The sequence below is a fragment of the Etheostoma spectabile genome, chromosome 17 (genome assembly GCF_008692095.1).
Source record: "Etheostoma spectabile isolate EspeVRDwgs_2016 chromosome 17, UIUC_Espe_1.0, whole genome shotgun sequence".
In the NCBI taxonomy this organism is placed as follows: Eukaryota; Metazoa; Chordata; class Actinopteri; order Perciformes; family Percidae; genus Etheostoma; species Etheostoma spectabile.
The window spans coordinates 4,328,187-4,340,457 of NC_045749.1; the positions used below are offsets into that span (position 1 = coordinate 4,328,187).

The following is a 12,271-nucleotide window of genomic DNA, read 5'->3' on the forward strand; positions in this document are numbered from 1 at the left end:
CTTTCCTTTTCCGTGTGTCTTGCAGTCTGAGCCTATTAGAGTTCTGGTGACTGGAGCTGCTGGACAGATTGCCTATTCCCTCTTGTTCAGCATTGCCAAGGGAGATGTCTTTGGCAAAGATCAGGTAATGAAGGGCTTTTGTCTTTTTTTCCATAACACTCAATTCCCTTATTTCATTAGGCATTGCAGGGGCAGTATCAAAAGACATTATTCACGTAACAACTGTGACTAGCACAGGCCTTTCTTATCATATCTGGGGGTGACATTGGACAGATGTTGCTCCTTTTGTGAAGTGATCAGAATTCACTTCTCGTCCTGGCACAAGCAAGGATTGTCTTTAAAGTCAATGAAATGGATCTCATACCAAGGCTCTAAGGCCAAGTTTAAAACCACTTGATCCATTTGACGCATGCCACTGTAAGTAAGCCACATGGCTTAGGCCTTCACACTCTGTTCCAGAGACAACCAAGGTCCCCCCCACTGACATGTTATTATACATGAGAATTATTTTAGCATGTTTTTTTTTTTTTTTAATTAATTTCCTACTATTCATCTCACTGCCTATTTCCTTCCCTCCTTCATCTGGCAGCCAGTCATCTTGCTCCTTTTGGACATTACGCCCATGTTGCCAGTCCTGGATGGTGTTGTCATGGAGCTGCAGGACTGTGCCCTCCCACTTCTGAGAGGTAGGAATTTAGGGGGGGACGCTCACGTAAAATAACATCACAGTATATATATCTTATACGGTATTGATACACTTGCATCAGATATCAATTTTTCTTAAACACATAGACTATGAATTTTACTTTAAAATCTGCTGTTTTTGTTTGTAACCTTTAGAGTTATTATTAAATAATAGTGTGGATGTATTGGCGTTTTAGGGTTAGAATTTCCTTTTCATATACACAAAAAAAGGTATCATAGAAGATCGTCTTGCTTTCAAGCATGTCATTTTTGTGCACAGAGTAACGCAACACTCTTACTAATAATAGTAATTATAATAGGAATATTCCTATGATTCCCACCCCCAGTAACCGTAGCTCTGGCCAAGAATGTGCCATCATCATGCTGGCATGTTTTGTAAAGAATAAAGGCCTCTGCATAGATTTCAGCTTTTTGGAGTCTCTAAATGTCATCAGGGCAGCTTTACATTTATAAATCTGTTAAACGTCTGCATGGTTGTCCCCAGATAAGATTAACTATGTACCTTTACTTCAAATGGAGGGAGCCAGGGCTGAATTCATTGAGCATCTCAAAATCACTCCTTTTCTACATAAAACTCTTATTTATTTACTTGTGTGTTTTCTCTATTTGAATTCCTGTTAGATGCGACCATATCTTTAATAATTAGGCAATGCTTAGCCAATGATGGTGGTCCACTCATGATCTCCAGGGTTAGCTGAGCATCCTATCACACCCAGGACATTTGGCCACATCAAGGACTGTTGATAAATATGGGCGCTGCTGATTTCCATTAGGACTTTTGTTGTCATCACTCTAAATGATGTCATCACTTGTGAGGCGCCATTTTGCGCCATCTCCATTGTGACCTGGAATTTTTCCTTTGAATTGGTGTTGTCCTTTGCTTTGTTTAGACACGGGCTGTTAGAGGCCCCTGTATTAACCAACTATGCTGCAAAGACAACGCTTCATACACTGAGATGGGCCCAGCCATACTGTACAATACTCACACATGGGAAATCTCCAAAGTACTTTTCTCAAAATTTTATGCCTGTATGATTTAGAAAGGATGAAAAAGGTTTGAAAAAAGTTTGGTTTTAACACTAGATGTCGTAGTGATGAATTGTAAGATAGACCATGTGTACATATAAGAGTATTGCTACCTACTTTGTGTACTCTGGTGTAATTGTTTTAGAAATTGTATGAAGTTTATTGTTAATTTCAGTAATTCCAACTTAGAACTTGTTTCTGTACTATAGTTGAGACGGACCAAGCTGACATCCACACTACTACGTTTACTTTTTCTTTTTTTTAAACAACACTATCTCCGTCCAAGAGACTGCATTAATACGAGCTCACCAGCTACACAATGGATCGTTACAAACATGCATAGCATACGTTGTTCCAGTCATGTGGGAATCTGCCCAAAAATGTATTTGATGGCTTTGCGTTGTTCATTATCAATGTAATTTTTGTGCATCAATTTTTTTCCCTGGTACATTTATAATATTTGCAATTTTATTTTCAGCTCAAAATTTTAGGGAAAGTTTGTGACATCAATGATTTACAAACAAAACTTGTGCATTTAGTGTCATCACAAATTTTGTTTTTGGCAGGGAGTAAATGGTGACTTATGAATCTGTTGAGGCGTGGCAGAGCAGATTTAGGCCCTGTGAAAACGTAAAAATGTTTTTATCAGATGTGCCTTTCGTTTATACAGTGACGGCGTTTTTGGGGCTTAAAAACACAAAAAAAGTGAAACCACCCTCCAGAGTGGAAGTCTTAAAAACGCTCCACCGTCATGTTCACGTCTAAAGGGAAGAAGAGAGACGAGAAAAAGGTGTTCGGGTAGTCTCTTGTTACGGCTACAGATTTATAGCCTTCTGTCATCTAAAAGATTTTTAGTGTAACGGCTCAATTATTAAATGATTTCGACAATGTGGATAAGGTTGTTATAGTTTGATGACCATATGTAGGCTATTCATTTGAGCCAGTGTAGGCTACAGCATTACAGCTGAAGACAGAGAGAGGGAGAAGCAGCGGGCAGAGGAGGGTCTGCTTCACCCTCCTCTGCCCGCTGCCTGCTGAAGGGCTGCAAGGTTTTAGGATATTGGTAGGTAGAGCCCGACCAATAAAGGATTCTTAAGGCCAATACGATACAAATATTTGGTTAATTAAAAATCCAATATTTCGTTATATCGACCGATATACTGTATATTTTTTAAAAAAATCCAGAAACACGTGACAAAACAGATTTCCCTAACATAGTAACACGTAGTTATTTATGAGTTCTCACTAAAATAATATGATAATAATTTGTTTCATTGTTCCAACAGAACCAAGGAACATCAAAATAGATTAAAGTTCTGATAAATAAAATGTATAAAAATACAAACTTAAGATATGAAACTTAAAGTCCTTTGAGCAAAAACACAATAACAAAAAAATAATCAGTGTTGCCAATAGGGACGTTGTAGAGTGCCCTCTGGTGGACAAGCTATGCAATGCGTCATAACATGGTTGACTGTCTGTTTTTATTTTATTTTTTAAATATTCATTTATCAGAATCATTTATTTGCCATTTTAAATGATTCTGATGAATGAATATTATTGATATTTATTTTTTATAGGACATTATAAATGCCAATACCAAATGTTTGGAAAATAACTAATATCGGGCGATAATATCGGCCCACCTATGTATCGGTCAGGCTCTATTGGTAGGTAGTGCTCCTGTGGGTGCTGTGGTGTGGCTTATCACGGTCGACTGTGTCGGTCATCATCAGACAAACATGCAACTCCACCTCCTTGTCTGTCCAGACAAAATTGTCAGCTTCTGTTGTTTGCTCCGCTATGTTTTGGTTTAGCGCTACTAGGGAGAGAAGAAGAAGGAAGGTTGTACGCAAGCGCGTGGACTTGGTGGTGTTGTGTTGCAGTGCTTCACACTGCCACCTAGTGCTTACTACATTGAATGTCACACACTTTGGCGTCACCATATGCATGCAGATTTACCCCCAAAACGCTTGTCTAAATGCAGAATAAAAAGTGATAACACAATGCCACTTTTGCACTTTCTCTTCATATCGTTTCCATGTAAAGGGTTGGGGTTAGCCTGAGATGCAAAATGTCATAAAACTATTTAAAATTTATAAACATTCAACCATTGCCAGTAATGATTTAACTTTCTCTTTCCACAGATGTTGTCCCCACTGACAAGGAGGAGGTGGCCTTCAAGGACCTGGACGCAGCCATCTTGGTGGGCTCCATGCCCAGGAAGGAAGGCATGGAGAGGAAGGACCTGCTCAAAGCCAACGTGGCCATCTTCAAGAGTCAGGGCGCTGCCCTGGAGAAGTACGCCAAGAAAACCGTCAAGGTACTGACACACAGCTTCGTTTGTAGAGCCCTCGTTTTGGCATTTTTAAGTTCTTTTTCTAATGCTCAACCATATTTCTTTTTACCCTTAATGATATTAAGCATATTACAAGTTTGCTTGTAAAGTGACTCCACTCTGGTAAGAGTAAGATATGAAACCTACAGCTTATTTGAAATGGAGCAAAGCTATAGGACTATTAGTGAGCTGTCACAATAATGTTAATGTTTGAGTTAGATCAGATGAGTCACTCAGGTTATATTTTAAAATGCGTGTGCGTGTGTTGTTTCTTTTTGTTTAGGTGCTGGTTGTAGGAAACCCTGCCAACACCAACTGTCTGATTGCAGCCAAGTCTGCTCCCTCCATCCCCAAAGAGAATTTCTCCTGCCTCACTCGTCTGGACCACAACAGGGCTCGCTCTCAGGTGCGTTCCCTTTGTACTTGCAGTTCTATTCACTCTTTTCTTTACAAATTGGACTCTGCTATGTTGTCAGTTCTTTGTCTGAGCTGATTACGAAACCGGATTTTGCTCTCTGTTACCGTAGGTGGCATTGCGCTGTGGTGTTCCTGCCACCCATGTGAAAAATGTGATCATCTGGGGCAACCACTCGTCCACCCAGTACCCAGACGTGCATCACTGCTTGGTCAATATGTCTGGTAGCGAGCTCGCTTGCTTTGAGGCAGTCAAGGATGATGCCTGGCTTAAAGGAGATTTCATCGCTGTGAGCTAAAGATTTAAAGTGATTTAAAATAGGAATGAAAATTACAAAAGACAGGGATTCAGAAACAGACTGAGGTTTAGTTTTTTTCATTCCAGAGATAACGGCTGCAGACAACTCAGCTTTAATCTCAAAACCTTGACAAATGAAACCAAAACTAGCAGCACAAGTCATTTACACAAGCTAGTCCTACATGCTTGGTTCTTCTGCTCACATTCCCATTGACCGCCACTGTATTTTCATGCAATGGTCTATATTCTTGTATTGCAGACAGTGCAGCAGAGGGGCGCTGCGGTCATCAAGGCCAGGAAACTATCCAGTGCCATGTCTGCAGCCAAGGCCATCTGTGACCACATGAGAGACATCTGGTCAGGCACCCCCGAGGTAAACAGCATATTTATTTGTGCTGTAGTCATGATATGGGAATGTTTGTCTGTTGCCACATCCTGTTAAGGAACCATGGGTATGCAAGGCTTCATAGCTCTGACAGAAAGAGTGTACATGCATATTTCTGTGTTTTTGCTCAGACAAAAGTTTTAGTCATGACTATACACAAATGTTTAGGAGTTTGTTGCTAACAAGTGAGGTAGTTCATTTTTCTGACAGGTTACTTATGGCTCTGGGAAATTTTAGTGTTAACTTTTGTATTATTGAATACTCATTTTGACAATGGTAATGATGAAATATGCAGTGTAAACTAGTTTCTCCTCTTTTTTTCAGGGTGAGTTCATCTCCATGGGTGTTTACTCCTCTGCCAACTCCTATGGAGTCCCAGAAGACCTCATCTACTCATTCCCTGTCCAGATTAAGGTGAGACTAATCTGACTTGTGTTCACTCCTCTATCAGCCTAAAGTATTGAATTCAGCTAATAGCTGGCAATCAACTACATCGTGTCTGTCCTTAAAATGCGAAACAGTGTGAACATACAGTATTCCATTGAAGCAAATGGTCCGAAAATGTTCCGAAATACAATATTTACAAAGGTTTGCCGTTTCCTCAGGACAAGAACTGGAAGATTGTGGAGGGCCTGGTCATCAACGACTTTTCCAAAATGAAGATGGATGCCACAGCAGCAGAGCTGATAGAGGAGAGAGACACAGCTGTTGCTTTCCTAGGAGTATGACTAGACCCTGCAAGGCCACCCAACCAACACTTAGACAGCCCCAAAACTCCAGACGCACGTCTGTGACGAAGCACTCCACCAACCCCTGTGTGTGTGTCTGTGTGTGTCTGTGTGTGTCTGTGTGTGTCTGACCTTACACAGAACCAGAGTGAGTGAGTGAGTGTAAAGTCGGATTTCAACTTGTGCGTTGGGAGGCTACAGTGTGGAAACTAATCATATGCACATGTAGCTTTAGCTACACTAAGGTGCACCTTTTTAAAAAATGTACAGCAGCTGTATAGTTTCTAAATGTAGACAAGTGATTGGCTAGCCTGGGTTTCCTTCACAAGATTTTGGATACGGGTGCAGACATATTTACTTTGGCTATACATGAAGTCTCCTTTTCAGTAGACACCAATGACACCTACAGAAGGGGCACTTTACACCATGATGCACAAGTATAATTCCGCCTTAATTGTGCAGTGTATATACTGAAAGTCCACCAAATTTGATACCAGCTATTTTTACTCTGGGTTTAAGTAAAACATGAATGGTTGTTACATAAAATCAATGATGCACTAAGTCCTCAGACACTGATATGGAAAATGTTTAAGCTAAACAATAAAAAAAAAAACTGTAGTAAAAACAATGTAGTTGTGTTTTGTGATGGTTATACATTTGTTTTCCAAGTGTGTTTGTTTTGCAGGCACACAAATGGGTTCCCATGGGCCTCATTCACCAATATCTTCCTAAGTTATTTCTTAAATTTGCTGTTTGAGGTTGCTTTAACATTTGGTGAATGAGGCCCACTGTAGTTAAGTTGTGATACTTAATGTGGCACAGAGGCTGAGTGGATGTCACCTCATTGTTTTCAGCCTGCAGGGCAATTCCTGTGCAGTGGCGATTTTAGACCAAACAATTACAGCTTCAAAGAAAAAGGTTTAGTGTCCTGTGTCGCTGTCGCCAATGCTATGCACCTGTAACCCAGTCAAAGAAAGTTTTATTTATGTATTTAGTGTTTACACCTCATTGTCATTTCATTTGATTCTGGTGATTCATAAAGGGGCTTTCGTAGGTTTTTAGGATCTTTGCATTGTATACCACAGTCTGTAATGGGTATAGAAAATAATGTCAAGTTGTGTAGGTGATGCTTATGACACTGGGCAACATGGTAATGAGAAGCAACATACTACTGTCATTTACTAGCAGGAAGTATTTCAGACATAATTATGGAAAAAAATATTTTCAATAACAAAAATATTTGATTACATAGCATTATATTTAAGAGAAATATTAATACCTGTATTGTCAAGACCGGGTTAAAGTTATTTGCAGACCGATAATACTAATAATACTGTGCATCAGAAGCTGAAGGACAGCACAATGTTCCAGTTTCACCAGGCAGGGGCAGTATTACCTAGCAGCACAAGGATTGATTATGTAACATTTGTAATTTGATTAGATTATATCTATATCTATATCTATGTATATATATATATATACATATGATTGACCTATAGGCCAATCATCAAAATCTACCAAAAAACAATCACTATTTTGAATTCTACAACCTTTTACATATATTTTGTACCATATTATTAATTTTGTTTAAATTATCAGCAAAGAAAGGAGTATTTTTGGAAAAACGACATTATAGTATTATTACGAGTATTATATTGTTTTCCAAATTAATGAAAATATTCCAAAACTGCTCTTTCTCTCTCCAGTTGGAGAAACATATTTTCATGTTCATATGTCCATGTCACTTAAAGCACTTCCTCTACAAGAGAACGGAGATGTCCCGTGGTTTCAATGTCTCACTTAAAGTGCAAACATTCAAATCCAAGTTAAACCTTTGACGCGAGAAGTCGTTACACTGGTACATCAGGTACATTTCGTTTTAATGATTTTAATACATCCATTTCTCGCATTCTTCAACTCATTGTCAGAAACCATATCGCACGTCGCAGAAATACATTGGTTGTCAAGCTGCGTCACGGGAATACAGCTTTTTCATTGGCTGCCAACTTCCTGAACCGTTCCAATTTGCCCCTTCCTGGAATGGCAACTGTTGTGTAAAATATCATCAAACTAACTACCTTTTTAAAAGTGTTTTTAACCATTTTCAGCGATGTCGAAGGGAAACAGAATCCCGGGGTATTAAGGCGAATATCGGTTAAAAGCAAAGAAAGAAAACATATATTATCCCCGGCTGTCTCCTCTTCGGGATCGCTGTGGTCCTTCAGACCAGACCCGCAGGACCAGGCCGACCCCATCGACGGTTCTTCCGCCAGTATCCTATTGTCACACAGTAAGAAATGGTTTTACATCTAATAACAGTGGATCACTTTGCCTCTTGATATTACCAAGGTATTCCCAAAGCGAGTGGTGTTGATCGTATCTTCAAGTTAGCGAGTAGCCCAACGGGCTAATACCTAACGGGTATTTATTTTTGATCGAAAACGGTCTTTTTCCCTCCGTGTGTTGATCACCGCACCGTCGTAGACATGAGTTTTCTTGATGTATGTGAAAGGTTCGCACACTGAATGCTGTGTAGCATGTTGCTTGAGCACAACTTGTCCGCTCATCCATCAGTCATTCATTCGTTTCCGCAGCCTACAGTCTAAGGAGTTCCTCGCCAGTCAGGTCATGCGGATGGAGTCAGAGTGTGTGCATCTCACCGCTTAATCATTTACGTTTATTGGGAGTGTAAAAAGAGGCTGGACATTGCCGACTCTGTGGCAATATACACGGATCCACATGAAAGCAGGGGGCGAGGCGAAAGGAAAATCATACCGAGAGGTTGGGAGTCACAGGCATGAATTGTGACGTGGTCAACAGTATCGGGGCTGGAAAATGAGAGGCAGGCACCGCCAGCAATAAGAAATCCTCCTAGACACGCTACAGCTTCATCTGCAGGCGTCTGGCTGCTGTCCATGGAGATAAGTGTATCCTTGTGCTTGTTTTTACTGTCATAAGTGCGTGAGGCAGACAGGACGTCTCATCCTCCAGAGCTTCTCTGCTGAATGGACTGTGCGGGCTGGACACCTCAGGAAAAAATGAACAGTCAGCCTGTGGCATAGGTCTACCTCAAGGAAACTTTTTTTTTTTTTTTTTTTTTTTACATTAATTTACGGAATGTACCTTTCAATGACACTTCGGCTTTCACTTTGAATCCTCTCTGGAATATTTAACTTGAAGCTCAGTTTAGGATTAACCTTTTATTATTTACTTGTATTTATTTCTGAACTGGTTGCTAACGTTACTTGTCATCTGGAAACATGGCACTTTATGTAGAAGGTAAGTAGGGTTGTGGAGGGTGTATTCAGCTCTTGGCCTTAGATGTACAAGTAGCCTAGATACATTACGTCTAAGTGGATTTAAAAAGGCCATACCTCTGTTCTTTATTTACCAAACCATCCACATTAATGTGTACTGCAAGCCCAATATTCTAATCTTTTTTTCTTTCCTACAAGGTGTTTTTAAAAATGTGTTCTTACTGCCTTCCATGCAAGCACTCATGTCTATTCATTTCAGTAGCCTACAGTAGTAATTGGTATGTGAGTTTGCCTCACGTACCAACTGATCCATCGCATGTGACTAACCACAGCATGCCAATGCTGTTTCATTTCTGTCAAAGTTGAAAACACTGACTGATTCCTTCACTTAAAGGATTAAAGCTTGACTATCTGCAAAGTTCTTGAATGCACATTATAGTTTTCCTTACATTATTCTTTGTATTACTGCATGACCATTTTGCCAACTACATACTGTATCTCTTGAATGCATTGGGGACGTAAACTCTAAACACTTAAATGGTGATGTACAGGATGGGAAATCTGTACATGAACACACCATGCTGAACCTGACAAATTCAATACAAATATTTGTATGGACAAATAAAAATAAAAAGAAGTGAATTCTGGTTTTATGTCATCAGCTACCCTTTAGCTTTTTTGTGTCTGTACTTTTTCTGTTACAGCATGGAAATGCTGTCTAATAAGCAACCAGCCTGCCAATAATTTACACGTTGCTGCCATTAAAAAAGCACTCAGCCCTCAAGACAAAAATCTAATGTGCCAACAAGAGTGGATTTTGGGGCACAGTTGCAGGGTATTTTACTAAATTCTGAAACAACCACTATTACTTTTAAGTATTTAGTAGAGAACCAGACCCTCCAAATGGTAGCTGTCAAGTTGACCAACTACCTAAACATGCGATAAATCAATTTACTCAATCAAGCAACTGTCATTTTCATGATCAGTAAATCATTTAAATGGATAATAAGGTAAAACGACAAACGTGATGGATACAGCTTTCACACTCTAGGCGATGGTGATCCCCATTTGTCATTATTTGACATGTTATAGACTTAAAAACAAACAAGTAATTGACTAGTGAAAGTAGCTGATCCACTAAAGCAATTAAGTAATGGATATAGATTCTAAAATGCCATCGTTAATCTTTTGACTATTGATACTCTAGATACTACAGTAACAGAAGTTAGTCAGCCCTGGTTGTAGTCTTTCCTTGATGACAAACGTTGCCATGGTGTAAATCCCTTTTGCAACTGTTGCCAATCCATGGTGACACAGATATGTCTTGTCTTGCCACATTTGACCAGAAATACTCTAAAATGCTTTTATTTTTTAAATGAAGCCAATAGACGGTCCTCAAGCTACTAATAAATAGTCGTATGTGATCATTTCATCCAGCATCTATTACTCTTTAAGGTCAGCCTCACGGAAGCCTCTTGGCTTTGCCACCACACGCCTGCATGTTGTAGGCTCACTATAGCATAATTGTGCTTGGTTTTTGTTGTTGTTGTTTTTTTTACTTGAAGTTTGTAATTTTTGAGAATCTGCAAACAATCTAGGCTTAAATCTCATCAAAACATTAATCTCACACACCACAGAAATCAGAACAGGCACAACCGGTTCATTTTGCAACATATTTTACTTCTTCACCTAACCTGCAATTACACTAATTAGATTTTGTCGAAGCCGTCTTATTGGTCAGAGTTTGTCAGTCGTGTTGGACAGCTGTGGTGACTACAGAGCTGTTTGCTTGTTTTGATTTTAGAGTTTAGAGGATTTTAGAGTTTAGAGGCCAATACTAGATTATTTTTTTTCTCTTGATAGACTAGTTGATTAATATTTGCGGCTCCAGATAAATACTTCTGTACTTTTTTTGTATTACGGTTTAGGACTACTATTTTTCCAGCTTCTGTGATCAAAATGAGTCTGATTTTTAAGATGTATAAGAGTATCAGTAGAACTTCAGTAATTCACATATACAGAAGATATCCCTTTATAGCGGTGTGCAGCGGCAAACAAGGTTAAAACGAATAGTTTGAGTTAATGGAATGACAAAATAATCATTTTGAGGATCTAGAATATGAATGAATTCAAGAATGTTGCGGCAGTGTTAAACCTTGCCCCACATCTTCCACTATCTTGCCTGTTCAGGTCTGAGTAAAGGAGTGGCCAACGGTGGGATGGCTCAGTTCCAAGAAATGATGCGGCAGCAGCTGGAGAGCTCTATGCACAAGGAGCTGGAGAAACTGCTGGACACCACCACAGGCGCAGAGAGAGAGGTACACTAACACACCCTTTCTCTCCAAACATCTGGTTGTGATTCAGGGGGCGATCGAGTCATACACAAACACTGGAAAAACACAAAAGTGACACATACTGTAGCACAGTGCCAATGAGGGTCCCACCTACTGTACATGATTACAGAAGCACACACATACGTAAAATGTACGTCATAAAATTGTAGCAGGCGAGGTTTTTAAGCAAACATGCGTCTGTTTTATCAGCCGGAATCGTTATATAATGTGACATTAGAGACTTCCAGCCCAACTGACACACTGTAGATTGGTCACAAAATGAATTCTGGTGTTGGGAGTTGTCACAAATTAATCATAACCTAAAAGACTGAAATCATAACTGTTTATGAAATCACAGCAAGAAAACTAGACTGAACATATTCCATCTGCTTTTGTTGAGTTTCATTTTGTATAAAGCAATCACCAACCTTCATAAAGGATGTCACAAGAAATTGCTGGACACACACGTACAAACACACCTTCAGACATTAACCGGGCACTCTCAAACTGCCAGCAATCACAAAAGATGGAAATGATACACAGAAGATAAAAAGGGTCCAAGAGGGTCAGTCAGTCACACAGTACTTCACACACACACACACACACACACACACACACACACACACGTTCAAGTGTGTACACAGTAAAAGCTTTTGCACTTACAGTAAGCTATAACAATATACATACACAGCTGTAGAGTACACACACATTCTTAGTTACAAACTGGTTGATCTAGTGTAAATAGATACCGGTGATGGACACCTTTCATAGTCATGTATTTTTCGTA

General features: G+C 39.5%; 2 protein-coding genes across 3 annotated transcripts in view; both read left to right on the plus strand.

Annotated features, from left to right (window-relative positions):
- The window catches only part of mdh1ab (malate dehydrogenase 1Ab, NAD (soluble)), a 7,122-nt gene extending 603 nt beyond the window's left edge, over positions 1-6,519 (plus strand). Inside the window, exons 2-9 of the mRNA XM_032541257.1 lie at positions 26-124; positions 590-686; positions 3,879-4,054; positions 4,353-4,475; positions 4,597-4,773; positions 5,041-5,154; positions 5,491-5,580; positions 5,772-6,519. Coding sequence (XP_032397148.1) covers positions 26-124; positions 590-686; positions 3,879-4,054; positions 4,353-4,475; positions 4,597-4,773; positions 5,041-5,154; positions 5,491-5,580; positions 5,772-5,894 — 999 coding nt within the window. The 3' untranslated portion in view covers positions 5,895-6,519. The remainder of the gene's footprint in view (positions 1-25; positions 125-589; positions 687-3,878; positions 4,055-4,352; positions 4,476-4,596; positions 4,774-5,040; positions 5,155-5,490; positions 5,581-5,771) is intronic.
- A 1,394-nt stretch (positions 6,520-7,913) lies between these two features.
- The window catches only part of ugp2b (UDP-glucose pyrophosphorylase 2b), a 34,421-nt gene continuing 30,063 nt past the window's right edge, over positions 7,914-12,271 (plus strand). Inside the window, exons 1-2 of one of the 2 annotated variants that reach the window (XM_032542048.1) lie at positions 7,914-8,184; positions 11,342-11,469. In XM_032542048.1, the coding sequence (XP_032397939.1) occupies positions 11,371-11,469 (99 nt within the window). In that variant the 5' untranslated portion in view covers positions 7,914-8,184; positions 11,342-11,370. Of the gene's footprint in view, positions 8,185-8,997; positions 9,174-11,341; positions 11,470-12,271 lie in introns of those variants that run through there. The other variant, XM_032542047.1, reaches the window with a different exon arrangement.